The 19,415-nt window shown below is 43.0% G+C and overlaps 1 protein-coding gene across 4 annotated transcripts in view; it reads right to left on the reverse strand.

Moving 5' to 3' along the window:
• Nucleotides 1-900: 900 nt before the first annotated feature.
• LOC115183768 (spectrin beta chain, non-erythrocytic 1) overlaps nt 901-19,415 on the reverse strand; it is a 134,271-nt gene continuing 115,756 nt past the window's right edge. For all 4 annotated transcript variants that reach the window (XM_029744858.1, XM_029744861.1, XM_029744859.1 and 1 more), the window contains 5 exons: nt 8,825-8,879; nt 3,365-3,579; nt 3,026-3,199; nt 2,713-2,755; nt 901-2,297 (listed from right to left, as the gene is read on the reverse strand). In XM_029744858.1, coding sequence (XP_029600718.1) covers nt 2,085-2,297; nt 2,713-2,755; nt 3,026-3,199; nt 3,365-3,579; nt 8,825-8,879 — 700 coding nt within the window. In that variant the 3' untranslated portion in view covers nt 901-2,084. The remainder of the gene's footprint in view (nt 2,298-2,712; nt 2,756-3,025; nt 3,200-3,364; nt 3,580-8,824; nt 8,880-19,415) is intronic.

Here is a 19,415-nt window from a genome sequence, read left to right on the forward strand (position 1 = left end):
CGCTGCTTGGTCTTGTTTAGGTGGGTTGTTCTGTCACAGGTGTAGCCGTGTTGAATAGACCAAATCGCAGCCGGGATATGAATGCTCATCTTTTAATTACTTTAGAATAAAGCATACACGGGAAAACAATAAACATGAACGACTAGACAGTTTCACAGGCTATGTACTTACATACAGCAGTGCGAAATAAAACAACCCACAAAAACCAGGTGACAAACACACTCCTAATATATGACTCCCAATCAGGAACAACGATAACCAGCTGTCCCTGATCGGGAGCCACGCAGACCAACATAGAAACAGAAATACTAGACAAACACATACCCAGTACTTCTGCCACGTCCTGACCACAATACTAAACAACTTCTCCCTCTGCTGGTCAGGACGTGACAGGTACGAAGACTTTCTGAAGGCACTGTATGACAGAAGATAAGCTGCATGTGGCTAATTATAGACAAGTTGACAAACAAATAGCCTATCAAAATGTTGGAAATTATAAGAAACATAGGCCTAGTGGCGGTAAAAAAAAATATCCGGCACCCCGTCAAATTTTTTTTTCAGCATCTCTACAGTGCATTTTCTGTGTTTGTGGGTTAGGGTGCGGTGTGGGCCTCATATTTTCACTTTATCACATATAGTAGGGCAGTTGCAGATGGGTTATTAGGAATTGCGGGCTGTTGCGGGTTAACAAAAATATGACCCGCACATCACAAGTGTATAAGGTGCTCTGTACTGAAGTTATAGACTAGGGCATTTGAACTTTGAATGTGTATTTACAGTTACATTGATTGCACAGAGCAGACAGAGTAGACTTAAAGTACTCATTAGATTACAGCAAGGTTCAACATTTTCAAGCAGACAAGCTCCACTTTTCCAAAACCATAGATAACACACAAACTATAATGTTTAATAGCATTTTAATGACAACACACATATTTGAGAGAGAGAGAAAGAGAGAGAGAAAAGTCTACAGGTGCAGTTTCATACATCAGAAAGCCGGGTCAATGTTCTATTATTGCTCAAAGACCCAGGCATTGCAAAGCATTTCATTCCTATTACATAATTTCTGATTATGCAGTAAGATGTTTTTTTTTCTCTCAATACAATAGATACAGTGACAAAGAAATGCACACTATGTATCAAATAGCAGGATAACATAGCAAAAATTATAATGTGCAGTGCTAGAGCCAACAAGCAAGCAACTTTTTTTGCAGTAAATGCTGCATTTCCACATTTCCATTTAATATCAATGCTTTAAAGTGTTTGTTATACCTACTGATTTTATAATCTGTAGCCAACTATTATTATTTGGAAACATATATTATGATGCAACTCAAGAGGGACAAAAGTAAACAAACAAAGGAAAAAAATTACTGGTCCATCATATATATAAAACATTACTCCATGAGGGAATAATTTTAAGATATTCATCTTGTTTCAGTTACAGGTGTATTATTAGGCTTATCTTGACCTAAAAGGAAATGCGCTTATTGATAATACTGGCGAGCTATGCCCTTTTGGAGCCTGATATTTTCTCGAGGTTGTTTGTTTTAAATTTAAACTCAACTAGGAATCATAGTAAATTATGTTAAAATGACATTACATATTCAATATGTGCATGTCCAGTCACAAAAATGAATTATTTTGAAGTAATGTTGTCTCCCTTTTCAACAGCAAAAAGAGAATGTAGGCCTGCCTCTTGAAGACACCCTCACACAATTGAGGAAATGTTTAAATACTCAGACCCATTTTAACAAAACACAATGACAAGGAAAAAGCACAAAAACACACAAAACACATTTTTACAAGTAAGTAATTACGTTAAAAAATAAAATGGTCCTCATGATATTACCAAATCTATTTCATGATGGAACCTGCCACTAACAAAGTTCAAATGTTTCTTTTACATTTGTATTTCAAGTCTCATCAATCGTTTTACCCAATTCAAGGAACATTAGGCACAGCATGTGTTGTATTTGAGCAGGAATATCATTGTGGCTGGGCAGACAAAAAGGAAAAAGAAGTAAAGAAAAAAACAATACTGCACTAATAAAAAAACAGAATGTCTTCATTGCTGAGAAACTTTATAGTTTTTTCTTGCTAAAGAGGCTGAATCGCTTTTCCTTGTCCTTTTCCTTGTCTTTCTCCCGCTTGCCCGGGCTGGATTCGGTGGTGAGGGTGACGGGCAGGGTCTGGGCTCGGCTCGACGCTGGAGTGCTCTGGTTGCTGGGCGTAATCGATACCTTGTCAGGTGTCCCCGCATTCAGAATGGCCTGGATCCATGTGCTCATCTCCTCCTGTAAGGGGCCATTGAAAGGTCAGTTTCCTAAGCACTTTTTAGCTAATTTTGTGCTTTCTCTGTCTCAAAAAAAGAATGGCAATTGTAAAGATCTATGTTTATAAGTAAATGACATTTTCCAAATAAGTACTTTTCTTTTCTACAAGTGGACTGAGTCTGGGTCATCATGAGATAAAGTGCCACATAAGCTAGGGAATTTTGGGGAAACTCACTCACCCTAGAAGATTAGGTGCATGCAAGGTTGTGGAGGCCAGTTAAGCAACTAGCCCAAGAATTAGGTTGGGTAGTCAGGACCAGGGCCTCTATTCAAAAGTTGTTGTTCATTTGTTTTATAGTATACCCACTGTTTTGTTTTGGCCTACTGAAACAATCTTTAACACGATTACACAAAATGTTAAAGGAAGCCGACTTACTTCTTCTTTGGCTTGGAAGAGATACTCATTTCCATCAGCAACTCTGAAAGAAAAATGAAAAAAATGTTGGTAACTTTATAAACATATATATTTCAGATTCAAAAGAGATTCAGATAGCAACACTTGCAAAAAAAAACATTCTGAAATGGCAGTCATTAAGCTGAACTGGTTCTAACAAAATGAACTAGAACATTAAGAAATCCGATTTAGACTGAAGCAGATAGCGTAATGAAGTGCAACTGAGAGGATCCACTTCTGGGGTGATTCCGTGAGAAGAAACATGAACACAACTCAATTTTTTATAATTTTTAACCTGAGTTTGAAGACATGCTTTTTTTTTTTGTAGTCCATGGCCACATCACACACAGCCCCCATTAGACTGATCGGAATCGCATTGTGGTAGGGGATGCCTTGACCAGCACCCTTGTTGTCTTTGTAGAAGCCCATTTCCTGATTGTTGATAACGCAGTACACGTTATGCCAGGATCTGAAAAAGAGAGCCGAACGAGTAATCGTGAGCCTGGGATGTATTGTATAACACAAGTTAACTTCCTTAAAATAATATATTTTAATTAAAAATAAACTGTATAATTAAATTACTTCTTCCAAACAATGCTATTTGGATTCTCTCTTTTGATCCAGTTCACCATACCTGCTTGAGGCCTTCTTGTTGTGTCCCTCCCATTCATGCTTGCGATGCAGGAAGCCCTCCAGCTGAGCCACAGGCGAATCGTGGTTCTGGGTCAGCAACGTGGAGGACAGGCTGCCCTTGCCCCGCCGGCTGGCTGTGGGTGAGGGAATGGGGCTCAGGTCCTTTGAGTTCTGCTCCGCCACTCCATTCATGATCTCAACTCTGTCCACGCCATTCTGTGTGTGTGTGTGAGAGAGAGAGCCCAATCATTTCCCCAATCATGCCTTAAAACTAGAGTATGCAACGCTAATAGCTCATTTTGGTTTCTGAATTGTATTTGGACAAAGAATCCTGACTGAGCAGGCCTCTTGTTGCCTCGGGCTGTGATTGAGCCCTAGACCTGTTGGAGTGTTGGATCACTCTGAGCCAGGAGCTTCTCTCTACATCCAAGGAGCATGTGTGCATGGACTACTCATCGACTGTGAACGGAGAAGCGTAATAAGCCATGTAAGTCAATAGAGCAGCCTCGAATGATGCTGACATCTAAACTATAATTTCCCCCTCCAGAAATGAGCCCAATATAACATATTGGTCCATATTATTAGCAATAGGCATTATCACCTGATGTAGCCCACCTGATCAGTGGTGTAAAGTACTTAAGTAAAAATACTTTAAAGTACTAAACTCTGCAAAAAAGAAACGTCCTCTCACTGTCAATTGCGTTTATTTTCAGCAAACGTAACATGTGTAAATATTTGTATGACCATAACAAGATTCAACAACTGAGACATAAACTGAACAAGTTCCACAGACAGAAATTGAATAATGTGTCCCTGAACAAGGGGGGGGGGTCAAAATCAAAAGTAACAGTCAATATCTGGTGCATTAAGTACTGAAGTGCATCTCCTCCTCATGGACTGCACCATATTTGCCAGTTATTGCTGTGAGATGTTACCCCACTCTTCCACCAAGGCACCTGCAAGTTCCTGGACATTTCTGGGGGAAATGGACCTAGCCCTCACCCTCCGATCCAACAGGTCCCAGATGTGCTCAATGGGATTGAGATCCAGGCTCTTCGCTGGCCATTGCAGAACACTGACATTCCTGTCTTGTAGGAAATCACGCACAGAACGAGCAGTACGGCTGGTGGCATTGTCATGCTGGAGGGTCATGTCAGGATGAGCCTGCAGAGGAAGGGTAGTCTCTGACCACACTCATTGGGTTGCCGGCCGGCCTGTCCTCTCACAGCCCTGTCTCCTGTTTCTAGGCCCACCCCTCTTATCGATGGCCAACCGGTGTCTCTGCTGCTAAAGCCACTTTCTACCACTCTAAATTCCAAGCATCTGCCTCTAACCCTAGGAAGCTCTTTGCCACCTTCTCCTCCCTCCTGAATCCTCCTCCCCCTCCCCCTCCTCCCTCTCTGCGGATGACTTCGTCAACCATTTTGAAAAGAAGGTCGACGACATCCGATCCTCGTTTGCTAAGTCAAACGACACATCTGGTCCTGCTCACACTGCTCTACCCTGTGCTTTGACCTCATTCTCCCCTCTCTCTCCAGATGAAATCTCGCGTCTTGTGACGGCCGGCCGCCCAACAACCTGCCCGCTTGACCCTATCCCCTCCTCTCTTCTCCAGACCATTTCCGGAGACCTTCTCCCTTACCTCACCTCGCTCATCCTTGACCGCTGGCTTCGTCCCTTCCGTCTTCAAGAGAGCGAGAGTTGCACCCCTTCTGAAAAAAACTACACTCGATCCCTCCGATGTCAACAACTACAGACCAGTATCCCTTCTTTCTTTTCTCTCCAAAACTCTTGAACGTGCCGTCCTTGGCCAGCTCTCCTGCTATCTCTCTCAGAATTACCTTCTTGATCCAAATCAGTCAGGTTTCAAGACTGGTCATTCAACTGAGACTGCTCTTCTCTGTGTCACGGAGGCTCTCCGCACTGCTAAAGCTAACTCTCTCTCCTCTGCTCTCATCCTTCTAGACCTATCTGCTGCCTTTGATACTGTGAACCATCAGATCCTCCTCTCCACCCTCTCCGAGTTGGGCATCTCCGGCGCGGCCCACGCTTGGATTGCGTCCTACCTGACAGGTCGCTTCTACCAGGTGGCGTGGCGAGAATCTGTCTCCGCACCACGTGCTCTCACCACTGGTGTCCCCCAGGGCTCTGTTCTAGGCCCTCTCCTATTCTCGCTATACACCAAGTCACTTGGCTCTGTCATATCCTCACATGGTCTCTCCTATGATTGCTATGCAGACGACACACAATTAATCTTCTCCTTTCCCCCTTCTGATAACCAGGTGGCGAATCGCATCTCTGCATGTCTGGCAGACATATCAGTGTGGATGACGGATCACCACCTCAAGCTGAACCTCGGCAAGACGGAGCTGCTCTTCCTTCCGGGGAAGGACTGCCCGTTCCATGATCTCACCATCACGGTTGACAACTCCATTGTGTCCTCCTCCCAGAGTGCTAAGAACCTTGGCGTGACCCTGGACAACACCCTGTCGTTCTCCACTAACATCAAGGCGGTGACCCGATCCTGTAGGTTCATGCTCTACAACATTCGCAGAGTACGACCCTGCCTCACACAGGAAGCGACGCAGGTCCTAATTCAGGCACTTGTCATCTCCCGTCTGGATTACTGCAACTCGCTGTTGGCTGGGCTCCCTGCCTGTGCCATTAAACCCCTACAACTCATCCAGAACACCGCAGCCCGTCTGGTGTTCAACCTTCCCAAGTTCTCTCACGTCACCCTGCTCCTCCGCTCTCTCCACTGGCTTCCAGTTGAAGCTCGCATCCGCTACAAGACCATGGTGCTTGCCTACGGAGCTGTGAGGGGAACGGCACCTCCGTACCTTCAGGCTCTGATCAGGCCCTACACCCAAACAAGGGCACTGTGTTCATCCACCTCTGGCCTGCTCGCCTCCCTACCTCTGAGGAAGCACAGTTCCCGCTCAGCCCAGTCAAAACTGTTCGCTGCTCTGGCACCCCAATGGTGGAACAAGCTCCCTCACGACGCCAGGACAGCGGAGTCAATCACCACCTTGCGGAGACACCTGAAACCCCACCTCTTTAAGGAATACCTAGGATAGCATAAAGTAATCCTTCTAACCCCCCCCCTTTAAAAGATTTAGATGCACTATTGTAAAGTGGTTGTACCACTCGATATCATAAGGTGAATAAACCAATTTGTAAGTCGCTCTGGATAAGAGCGTCTGCTAAATGACTTAAATGTAAAATGTAAATGTACACGGTGAGGCGCCTCCTGAAGGTTTGACAGCAGGGCAGGGGATTCCAGTACCTGGTTGACTGGGAGGGTTATGGCCCGGAGGAGAGGTGCTGGGTCCCCACTAGGGACAGCCTGGACCCAGGAACTCGCTGGTACCCCAGTAAACCAGGTATGCGCCCAGGTAGGACGCCAGGTGGCGCCCCTAGGGGGGCGAGTACTGTCTGTTTCACGTCTCTGTGCTTGTCTCCACCCCCCCTCCAGGTGTCGCCCATCTTCCACATTATCCCCAGTGTACTTATACCTGTGTTCTCTGTTTGTCTGTTGCCAGTTTGTTTTGTTTGTCAAGCCTACCAGTGTTTTTCCTCTTGCTCCTGTATTTTTCTAGTTCCTGTTTTCTAGTTTCCCCGGTTTTGACCATTCTGCCTGCCCTGACCCTGCCTGCCATTCTGTACCTTGTCACACCACCCTGGATTATTGACCTCTGCATGCCCTGACCGCGAGACTGCCTGCCGTTCTGTACTTTATGGGCTCTGATCTGGATTACTGACCTCTGCCTGCCCTTGACCTGTCGTTTTGCCTGCCCCCCTGTTCTAGTAATAAACTTTTGTTACTTCGACACTGTCTGCATCTGGGTCTTCTCCTGAAACGTAGTAAAATGCCTCTGTTACATACACTTCCATGCATTTGAGTGTTAAAATACTTTCCAAGTGTATTTCCTAATACATTCCAATAATCAACTACTTGTCTTTAAAAAAATATATGTACATTTTTTTAATATTTACTTTGGAGTGTCTTTGAAAGTAATTAAATTGCCCTAAATAGTATTTGAACCCAGGTCTGCACTGTAGCACCATACCAATGCCGTCTATTTGTATTTGTATTTATTATGGATCCCCATTATCTCTTCCTGGGGTCCAGCAAAATTAAGGCAGTTATACAATTTTAAAAACATTACAATACATTCACAGATTTCACAACACACTGTGTGCCCACAGGCCCCTACTCCACCACATATCTACAATACAAAATCGATGTGTACGTTAGTGTATAGTGTGTATGTTATCATGTGTATGCATGTGTCTGTATATGTTTGTGTTGCTTCACAGTCCCCGTTGTTCCATAAGGTGTATTTTTATCTGTTTTTTTTAAATCAAATTTTACTGCTTGCATCAGTTACTTGATGTGGAATAGAGTTCCATGTAGTCATGGCTCTATGTAGTACTGTGCACCTCCCATAGTCTGTTCTGGACTTGGGGACTGTGAAGAGACCTCTTGTGGCATGTCTTGTGGGGTATGCATGGGTGTCTGAGCTGTGCGCCAGTAGTTCAAACAGACAGCTCCGTGCATTCAACCTCTTATAAATATAAGTAATGATGAAGTCAATCTCTCCTCCGCTTTGAGCCAGGAGAGATTAACAAGCATATTGTTGATGTTAGCTCTCTGTGTACATCCAAGGGCCAGCCGTGCTGCCCTGTTTTGAGACAATTGCAAAAAGTCCCTTTTTGTGGCACCTGACCACACGACTGAACAGTAGTCCAGGTGCGACAAAACTAGGGCCAGTTGGACCTGCCTTGTTGATAGTGCTGTTAAGAAGGTAGAGCAGCAGCGCTTTATTATGGACAGACTTCTCCCCATATTAGCTACTGTTGTATCAATATGCTTTGACAATGACAGTTTACAATCCAAGGTTACTCCAAGCAGTTTAGTCACCTCAACTTGCTAAATTTCCACATTATTAATTACAAGATTTAGTTGAGGTTTAGGGTTTAGTGAATGATTTGTCCCAAATACAATGCTTTTAGTTTTAGAAATATGTGACATGCAGAAATTGCTGCTTCATTGTTCTACATATACTTGGGTCTTAGTTTGGCGTTAGTAGTGATTGAAAAGTACTGGAATAACTTGGGTAGCGCAGGACAAAATGCAGATTAACCGACACAAGAGGTGGCCTTGACACCAGTGGGGTCATGTACCGACATTAATTATTATTATAATTTGAAGGGGCATGGATGGGCCTTCACACCAAAATAATTACATTTATATTTCATACATAAAATATTTCAATATATTAATATTTCATTCTTCAGCTTTAATGCAATTATGTTTTCTGGGAAAGGCCTCAGATGCAAACAATGCACCTTAGGTGAGATTTAACAATATAATGCTTTGAGAAGTAAGGCCCTAGTCAGTCTATTGGCCCTAAAAGCTGGCATATTTTTGGTGGTAAACTTTGGAGCAGTAACTTACCTGTGGAGAATCCTGGTCTGAGGGCAGTCCATTCTGCAGTCCGTTCTCTACTCCACTGTGGAGAATATAAAGTAGAAAGGGATATTCAGGAATCGAGTCAACGAAGAGGAGTAAGTGTCCATGAGCTACCTAACAACTTGCCTGTGGTGATTTTCATAGCTAACTTGATTTACTTGAAAGAGTCACAATTGTTTTATGAGTGCACATGTTGGTTCTTTGCCCTAGCACTACATAGATGATTCAAATAATCTAAGCTTAATGATGAGTTGATTATTTCAATCAACTGTGTGGTGCTAGGGCAAAAACCAAAATGTGCACCCCTTGGGGTCCCCAACACTGAAATACATAAAAGGAAGCACTTTTTTATTCAATGATTGGAATGAGTCTGGGAGTGGAATGAGTCTGGGTCTTTGAGATTTTTTTATTTCACCTTTATTTAACCAGGTAGGCAAGTTGAAAACAAGTTCTCATTTACAATTGCGACCTGGCCAAGATAAAGCAAAGCAGTTCGACACATACAACAACAGAGTTACACATGGAGTTAAACAAACTTACCTCAACTTGCTAGTAATCTTATAATACAGTAGAAAAATAAGTCTATATACAATGTGAGCAAATGAGGTGAGATAAGGGAGGTAAAGGCAAAAAAGGCCATGGTGGCAAAGTAAATTCAATTTAGCAAGTAAAACACTGGAATGGTAGATTTGTAGTGGAAGAAAGTGCAAAGTAGAAATATAAATAATGGGGTGCAAAGGAGCAAAATAAATAAATAAATACAGTAGGGGAAGAGGTAGTTGTTTGGGCTAAATTATAGATGGGCTATGTACAGGTGCAGTGATCTGTGAGCTGCTCTGACAGCTGGTGCTTAAAGCTAGTGAGGGAGATAAGTGATTAGAGTTTCAGAGATTTTTGTAGATCGTTCCAGTCATTGGCAGCAGAGAACTGGAACGAGAGACGGCCAAAGGAGGAATTGGCTTTGGGGGTGACCAGAGAGATATACCTGCTGGAGCGAGTGCTACAGGTGGGTGCTGACTTTACCTAGCAGGGTCTTGTAGATGACCTGGAGCCAGTGGGTTTGGCGACGAGTATGAAGCGAGGGCCAGCCAACGAGAGCGTACAGGTCGCAGTGGTGGGTAGTATATGGGGCTTTGGTGACAAAACGGATGGCACTGTGATAGACTGCATCCAGTTTATTGAGTAGGGTATTGGAGCCTATTTTATAAATGACATCGCCGAAGTCGAGGATCGGATTGGAGATGTTTGATGTGAGTCTGGAAGGAGAGCTTACAGTCTAACCAGACACCTAGGTATTTGCAGTTCTTCACATATTCTAAGTCAGAACTGTCCAGAGTAGTGATGCTGGACGGGCGGGCAGCAATCGGTTGAAGAGCATTCATTTAGTTTTACTTGTATTTAAGAGCAGTTGGAGGCCACGGAAGGAGAGTTGTAATGGCATTGAAGCTCGTCTGGAGGGAAGTTAACACAGTGTCCAAAGAAGGGCCAGAAGTATACAGAATGGTGTCTTCTGCGTAGAGGTGGATCAGAGACTCACCAGCAGCAAGAGCGACATCATTGATGAATACAGAGAAAAGAGTTGGCCCAAGAATTGAACCCTGTGGCACCCCCATAGAGACTACCAGAGGCCCGGACAACAGGCCATCCGATTTCACACATTGAACTCTGTCAGAGAAGTAGTTGGTGAACCAGGCGAGGCAATCATTTGAGAAACCAAGGCTATTGAGTCTGCCGATGAGGACGTGGTGATTGACAGAGTCGAAAGCCTTGGCCAGGTCAATGAATACGGCAGCACAGTATTGTTTCTTATCGATGGCGGTTACGATATCATTTAGGACCTTGAGCGTGGCTGAGGTGCACCCATGACCAGCTCTGAAACCAGATTTCATAGCGGAGAAGGTGCGGTGGGATTCGAAATGGTCGGTAATCTGTTTGTTGACTTGGCTTTCGAAGACCTTAGAAAGACAGGGTAGGATAGATATAGGTCTGTAGCAGTTTGGGTCAAGAGTGTCCCCTCCTTTGAAGAGGGGGATGACAGAAGCTGCTTTCCAATCTTTTGGAATCTCAGACAACACGAAAGAGGTTGAACAGGCTAGCAATAGGGGTTGCAACAATTTCGGCAGATCATTTTAGAAAGAAAGGGTCCAGATTGTCTAGCCCGGCTGATTTGTAGGGGTCCAGATTTTGCAGCTCTTTCAGAACATCAGCTGACTGGATTTGGGAGAAGGAGAAATGGGGAAGGCTTGGGCGAGTAGCTGTGGGGGGTGCAGTGCTGTTGACCGCGGTAGGGGTAGCCAGGTGGAAAGCATGGCCAGCCGTAGAAAAATACTTAGTGCAATTCTCAATTATAGTGGATTTATCGGAGGTGACAGAGTTTCCTATCCTCAGTGCAGTGGGCAGCTGGGAGGAGGTGTTCTTATTCTCCATGAACTTTACAGTGTCCCAGAACTTTTGAGTTTGTGTTGCAGGAAGCAAATTTCTGCTTGAAAAAGCTAGCCTTGGCTTTTCTAACTGCCTGTGTATATTGGTTTCTAACTTCCCTGAAAAGTTGCATATCACGGGGGCTGTTCGATGCTAATGCAGAACGCCAGAGGATGTTTTTGTGTTGGTTAAGGGCTGTCAGGTCTGGAGAGAACCAAGGGCTATATCTGTTCCTGGTTCTAAATTTCTTGAATGGGGCATGCTTATTTAAGATGGTGAGGAAGGCATTTAAAAAAAAAAAATAACCAGGCATCCTCTACTGACGGGATGCGGTCAATATCCTTCCAGGATACCCGGGCAGGTCTATTAGAAATGTTTCAGGGAGCGTTTGATAGTGATGAGTGGAGGTCGTTTGACCACTGCCCCATTACGGATGCAGGCAATGAGGCAGTGATCGCTGAGATCTTGGTTGAAAACAGCAGAGGTGTATTTAGAGGGCAAGTTGGTTAGGATGATATCTAAGAGGGTGCCCATGTTTACGGCTTTGGGGTGGCACCTGGTAGGTTCATTGATATGTGTGAGATTGAGGGCATCAAACTTAGATTATAGGATGGCTGGGGTGTTAACTTCTTACATCTAGACGCTCCGCTAGCGGAACACCGCTCCAATATCCAATGATAGGCCGTGGCGCGAAATACAAACTCCTCGAAAATCCGAAAACTTCCATTTTTCAAACATATGACTATTTTACACCATTTTAAAGACAAGACTCTCCTTTATCTAACCACACTGTCCGATTTCAAAAAGGCTTTACAACGAAAGCAAAACATTAGATTATGTCAGCAGAGTACCCAGCCAGAAATAATCAGACACCCATTTTTCAAGCTAGCATATAATGTCACAAAAAACAAAACCACAGCTAAATGCAGCACCTTTGATGATCTTCATCAGATGACACTCCTAGGACATTATGTTATACAATACATGCATGTTTTGTTCAATCAAGTTCATATTTATATCAAAAAACAGCTTTTTACATTAGCATGTGACGTTCAGAACTAGCATTCCCACCGAACACTTCCGGTGAATTTACTAAATTACTCACGATAAACGTTCACAAAAAAACATAACAATTACTTTAAGAATTATAGATACAAAACTCCTTTATGCAATCGTGGTGTCCGATTTTAAAATAGCTTTTCGGTGAAAGCACATTTTGCAATATTCTGAGTAGATAGCCCGACCATCACAAGCTAGCTATTTTGACACCCACCAAGTTTGGTACTCACCAAACTCAGACTTACTATAAGAAAAATTGGATAACCTTTGCTGTTCTTTGTCAGAATGCACTCCCAGGACTTCTACTTCAACAACAAATGTTGGTTTGGTTCCAAATAATCCATAGTTATATCCAAATAGCGACGTTTTGTTCGTGCGTTCAAGACACTATCCGAAGGGTAACGCACCAGCGCATATCGTGACAAATAATGTCAAAATATTCCATTACCGTACTTCGAAGCATGTCAAACGCTGTTTAAAATACATTTTTATGCGATTTTTCTCGTAAAATAGCTATAATATTCCGACCGGGAGACGTCGTTTTCGTTCAAAGACTGAAAATGTGAAATGGACTCTTCACGTGCATGCGGGTACGTTTTTTATCCGGCCGTGAAAATACTGCCCCCTATCCATAACAGGTTAACTTGTTATGGATAGGGGGCAGTGTTTTCACGGCCGGATAAAAAGCGTACCCGATTTAATCTGATTATTACTCCTGTCCAGAAACTAGAATATGCATATCATTATTAGCTTTGGATAGAAAACACTCCAAAGTTTCTAAAACTGTTTGAATGGTGTCTGTGAGTATAACAGAACTCATTTGGCAGGCCAAAACCTGAGAAGATTCCAAACAGGAAGCGCCCTCTCTGACCATTTCTTGGCCTTCTTTGTCATCTCTATCCAAAACAGGGGATCTCTGCTGTAACGTGACATTTTCTAACGCTCCCATAGGCTCTCAGAAGGCGCCAGAACGTTGAATGATGACTTTGCAGGCCATGGCTGAAAAACAGTAGCGCATTTGGTAAGTGGTCGATCTGAGAACAATGAGACTGGTGCGCGTGTGCACGAGACTACTCCATGTTTACATTTTCAGTCTTTGAACGAAAACAACGACTCCCGGTCGGAATATTATCGCTTTTTTACGAGAAAAATCGCATAAAAATTGATTTTAAACAGCGTTTGACATGCTTCGAAGTACGGTAATGGAATATTTTGAAATTATTTTGTCACGAAACGCGCCGGGCGCGTCACCCTTCGTTACCCTTCGGATAGTGTCTTGAACGCACAACAAAACGCCGCTATTTGGATATAACTGTGGATTATTTGGAACCAAACCAACATTGTTATTGAAGTAGAAGTCCTGATAGTGCATTCTGACGAAGAACAGCAAAGGTAATCCAATTTTTCTTATAGTAAATCTGAGTTTGGTGAGTACCAAACTTGGTGGGTGTCAAAATAGCTAGCCCGTGATGGCGAGCTATCTACTCAGAATATTGCAAAATGTGCATTCACCGAAAAGCTATTTTAAAAATCGGACACCGCGATTGCATAAAGGAGTTCTGGATCTATAATTCTTAAAATAATTGTTATGTTTTTTGTGAACGTTTATCGTGAGTCATTTAGTAAATTCACCGGAAGTGTTCGGTGGGAATGCTAGTTCTGAACGTCACATGCTAATGTAAAAAGCTGGTTTTTAATATAAATATTAACTTGATTGAACAAAACATGCATGTATTGTATAACATAATGTCCTAGGAGTGTCATCTGATGAAGATCATCAAAGGTTAGTGCTGCATTTAGCTGTGGTTGTGACATTATATGCTAGCTTGAAAAATGGGTGTCTGATTATTTCTGGCTGGGTACTCTGCTGACATAATCTAATGTTTTGCTTTCGCTGTAAAGCCTTTTTGAAATCGGACAGTGTGGTTAGATAAAGGAGAGTCTTGTCTTTAAAATGGTGTAAAATAGTCATATGTTTGAAAAATTGAAGTTTTTGGATTTTCGAGGACTTTGTATTTCGCGCCACGCCCATCATTGGATATTGGAGCAGGTGTTCCGCTAGCGGAACGTCTAGATGTAAGTTAAGCATGTCCCAGTTTAGGTCACCTAGCAGCACGAGCTCTGAAGATAGATGGGGGGCAATCAGTTCACATATGGTGTCCAGAGCACAGTTGGGGTCAGATGGTGGTCTATAGCAGGCGGCAACAGTGAGAGACTTGTTTTTAGAGAGATGGATTTTTAAAAGTAGAAGTTCAAATTGTTTGGGTACAGACCTGTATAGTAGGACAGAACTCTGCAGGCTATCTCTGCAGTAGATTGCAACACCGACCCCTTTGGACGTTCTATCTTGTCTGAAAATGTTGTAGTTAGGGATGAAGATTTCACAGTTTTTGGTGGACTTCCTAAGCCAGGATTCAGACACGGCTAGGACATCCGGGTTGGCAGAGTGTGCTAAAGCAGTGAATAAAACAAACTTAGGGCGAAGGCTTCTAATGTTAACATGCTTGAAACCAAGGCTATTACGGTTACAGAAGTCATCAAAAGAGAGCACCTGGGGAATAGGAGTGGAGCTAGGCACTGCTGGGCCTGGATTCACCTCTACATCACCAGAGGAATAGAGGAGGAGTAGTATAAGGGTACGGCTAAAAGCTATGAGAATTGGTCGTCTATGACGTCCAGAATAGAGAGTAAAAGGAGCAGGTTTCTGGGGGCGATAAAATAGCTTCAAGGTATAACGTACAGACAAAGGTATGGTAGGATGTGAATACAGTGGAGGTAAACCTAGGCATTTAGTGATGATGAGAGAGATATTGTCTCTAGAAACATAATTGAAACCAGAAGATGTCATAGCATGTGTGGGTGGTGGAACTGAAAGGTTGGATAAGGTATAGTGAGCAGGGCTAGAGGCTCTACAGTGAAATAAGCCAATAAACACTAACCAGAACAGCAATGGACAAGGCATATTGACATTAAGGAGAGGCATGCTTAGCCGAGTGATCATAAGGGTCCCGTGAGATTCAGACAGCTAGCCGGGCCATAGGTAGCAGCTAGCTGGCGGAAGATGGAGGTCTGTTTTTAGCCACCTCGTGCGTTTCCGTCTGTAGATTAGTGGGGTTCCGTGTAGTAGGGCGGACCAGTCCAATTGGCAAAATAGTTAGTTATAGTGGCTCAAGAAAATTGTCCGATAGACCTATTCAGATAGCAGCCAATAAGACAGCTAATGATTAGCGGGCCGCAGATGGGCGTTCAGGTTACGTCGCAACAGAGGGGCCAGTTGGATAACTCCCTTGGGCAGATAACGTCGGTAGTCCAGTCGTGAAGGCCCGATGGGGCTCCGCATCGGCAGTAAAACGGGTCCGGATAGGTGATTGTAGCCCAGGAGTGGCTGATGAAACTCTTCAGCTGGCTAGGTCTGGGGATATGGAGAGAAAATAGGTCCGGTATGGTCTGAGTCACGCTGTACAAAACTGGCGATAGCTTTTCGAGCTAAGGGATAGCTGATGACCGCCAACCGTGGCTAGCTGAACTCCAACGTTAGCCAGTGAACTGGCCAACCTCTGGCTAACCGCTGGCTAGCTTCTGTTGTGGATTTCAGATTTGAGGTAAATAATATATTTTTTATTGGTGAGGCGGGTTGCAGGAGAGTGTTGAGGTTGAGTTTTTAGAAAAATATATAAAAAGATATGCGAAGAAAAGATGTAAATATATATATATATATACACACACATGGGACACGACAAGACGAAGGACAAAGACGTCTGACTGCTACGCCATCTTGGAATACAAGATAAGCGATAAGTAACATACTATATTAGCTATGATGGCTTTGGGAAACACACCCTTGTCTGTTTCTTGACCAACACCGCTACTAGGGCTGTGGCAGTTACAACATTTCGTCAGCCAGTGATTGTCAAGGAAATAACTGGTCTCACGGTAATTGACCATTCATCTCCTGGCTTTCACACATAGCCTACAAGCTACCGATGCAGACCTTTGGAACAGCTACAATTTAAAAAGTATAATAAATCCATGTAATATAGCCTACACCTTCACAATAAATCCCTTATTTATTTTAGACAGCTCTAAAGAAGCATGATATGAAGAAAATGTAGTCTATTTCAGAAGAACAAAATAACATACTCTGATATGTCCTTATGTTAGGTCCTGATCTGGCTATACCAAATGGCTGTGGGCTACACTAGTTCATTTAACCTCTCTAGGGCCGGCGGGACGAAATTGTCCCACCTACGTAACAGCCAGTGGAATCCTGTGGCGCGTTATTCAAATACCTTAGAAATGCTATTACTTCAATTTCTCAAACATATGACTATTTTACACCATTTTAAAGACAAGACTCTCGTTAATCTAACCACACTGTCCGATTTCAAAAAGGCTTTACACCGAAAGCAAAACATTAGATTATGTCAGCAGAGTACCCAGCCAGAAATAATCAGACACCCATTTTTCAAGCTAGCATATAATGTCACATAAACCCAGAAGACAGCTAAATGCAGCACTAACCTTTGATGATCTTCATCAGATGACAACCCTAGGACATTATGTTATACAATACATGCATGTTTTGTTCAATCAAGTTCATATTTATATCAAAAACCAGCTCTTTACATTAGCATGTGACGTTCAGAACTAGCATACCCCCCGCAAACTTCCGTCGAATTTACTAACAATTTACTAAATTACTCACGATAAACGTTCACAAAAAGCATAACAATTATTTTAAGAATTATAGATACAGAACTCCTCTATGCACTCGATATGTCTGATTTTAAAATAGCTTTTCGGTGAAAGCACATTTTGCAATATTCTAAGTAGATAGCCCGGCATCACAGGGCTAGCTATTTAGACACCCAGCAAGTTTAGCCTAAACCAAACTCCGATTTACTATTAGAAAAGTTTGATTACCTTCAGTGTTCTTCGTCAGAATGCACTCCCAGGAGTTCTACTTCAATAACAAATGTTGGTTTGGTCCCAAATAATCCATAGTTATGTTCAAACAGCGGCGTTTTGTTCGTGCGTTCAAGACACTATCCGAATGGTAAATAAGGGTCACGCGCACGGCGCATTTCGTGACAAAAAAAAAATCGAAATATTCCATTACCGTACTTCGAAGCATGTCAACCGCTGTTTAAAATCAATTTTTATGCCATTTTTCTCGTAAAAAAGCGATAATATTCCGACCGGGAATCTGCAATTAGGTAAACAGACGAAAGAAAATAAAGCACGGGGTCGACTCAGGCACGCGCCTAAGCCCATTGTCCTCTGATCGGCCACTTGTCAAAGGCGATAATGTGTTTCAGCCAGAGGCTGCCTCGATATCGTTCAGCTTTTTCCCGGGCTCTGAGAGCCTATGGGAGCCGTAGGAAGTGTCACGTTACAGCAAAGATCCTCAGTCTTCAATAAACAGAGGCAAGAAGAACAACACCTTGTCAGACAGGCCACTACCTGCATGAAATCTTCTCAGGTTTTTGCCTGCCATATGAGTTCTGTTATACTCACAGACACCATTCAAACAGTTTTAGAAACTTTAGGGTGTTTTCTATCCAAAGCCAATAATTATATGCATATTCTAGTTACTGGGCAGGAGTAGTAACCAGATTAAATCGGGTACGTTTTTTATCCGGCCGTGTGAATACTGCCCCCTAGCCCTAACAGGTTAACAGACAAGATTTGCTTAGAATTCTGTGACATTATTTTATAGTATGAAGAACACAATTGAACAAAGCTGAATAAAATCTAAATATTTTTTCCAAACGACTTGAGGGAGTATGCACATTTGGCTATTCTGTATTGAGCAATTAGCAAAGAAATAGGTACTCCTATATACTTCATTTAGAGTTATTAATGTAACTTTAATTGTTCTAGAAACGTTGGGCTATATGTTTTGATGTTTAATACATTGTAAAGCTGCATGATACGACTCTAATGATGATTTGAAAACAGTAGCTTTAAAAGGCATGAGCTCTGCTTTGTTTTTTGCGCAGGCTGTAAACACTTCATTAGTCTTTCATTCACAATTTGACAAGCACTTGATAATGCTTCAATTTCACTGTGGCATCCCCTTTGTGGCCGTAATGCACTCCAAAAAAAAAATCCATGCCTTTTGCGGCCAGTGGCCGTTGTGCCCTTGGCCCGGAGTGCTGCGTTGTGCCCTTGGCTCGGAGTGCTGCGTTGTGCCCTTCTCCCTGCGTTGTGTCCTTCTCCCTGCGTTGTGCCCTTCTCCCTGAGTGTCACGTCCTGACCAGCAGAGGGAGTAGTTGTGTAGTATTTTGGTCAGGACGTGGCAGAAGAAGTCTGTGTATGTGTATGTGTTTTCTAGTATGTCTGTTTCTTTGTTAGTCTTGTGACTCCTGATCAGGAACAGCTGGATATCGTTGTTCCTGATTGGGAGTCATATATTAGGAGTGTGTTTTTCACCTGGGGTTTGTGGGTTGTTGTTTTAGCACTGCTTTATGTTAGCCTGCTAACTGTTCCTGTTGGTTTATTGTTTTTGTGTTCATTTTATTCTAATTAAATAGAAAGATGAGCATTCACATCCCGTCTGCGTTTTGGTCATCCATTCACCACGACAGCCGTGACACTGAGTGCTGCATTGTGCCCTTCTCCCTGAGTGCTGCGCGCTCCTAAACACCTATCACTTACATGGCTCTCCATCACATGATCAGGTCTTTCTCACAGGCTACAAGTGAAGACAGACACATCGAGGACGCAACTGCATGCGTCCTTATCCAATTCTGAGGTACTTTTCATTAGTGAACAAGATGAGTAGGCCTAATGAGCAGCAAAAGCACTAGCCTATGTCAATCTACTATCCCCATAGCACAAAAGTCGACATATTCTATTCTGTGCGAGAAATAAATATTCCAAACATAGTCTGGGACAGTTGCGGGATGCAATAGATTGCAAATTAATACAACCACTAGCATCAAAACATTATTTTACGCAATGTGGCTGATGCAATATTTAGCTTAAAATGTTAATAAACTATTAGGCTATTTCTCCACATTATAAGCACAGCAATGTGCACATGGCAGTAGGCTATAAGCGCGAATGTTCCATTAGCGGGAAAACACCATTA

The sequence above is a fragment of the Salmo trutta genome, unplaced genomic scaffold (genome assembly GCF_901001165.1).
Source record: "Salmo trutta unplaced genomic scaffold, fSalTru1.1, whole genome shotgun sequence".
NCBI classification, from domain to species: Eukaryota; Metazoa; Chordata; class Actinopteri; order Salmoniformes; family Salmonidae; genus Salmo; species Salmo trutta.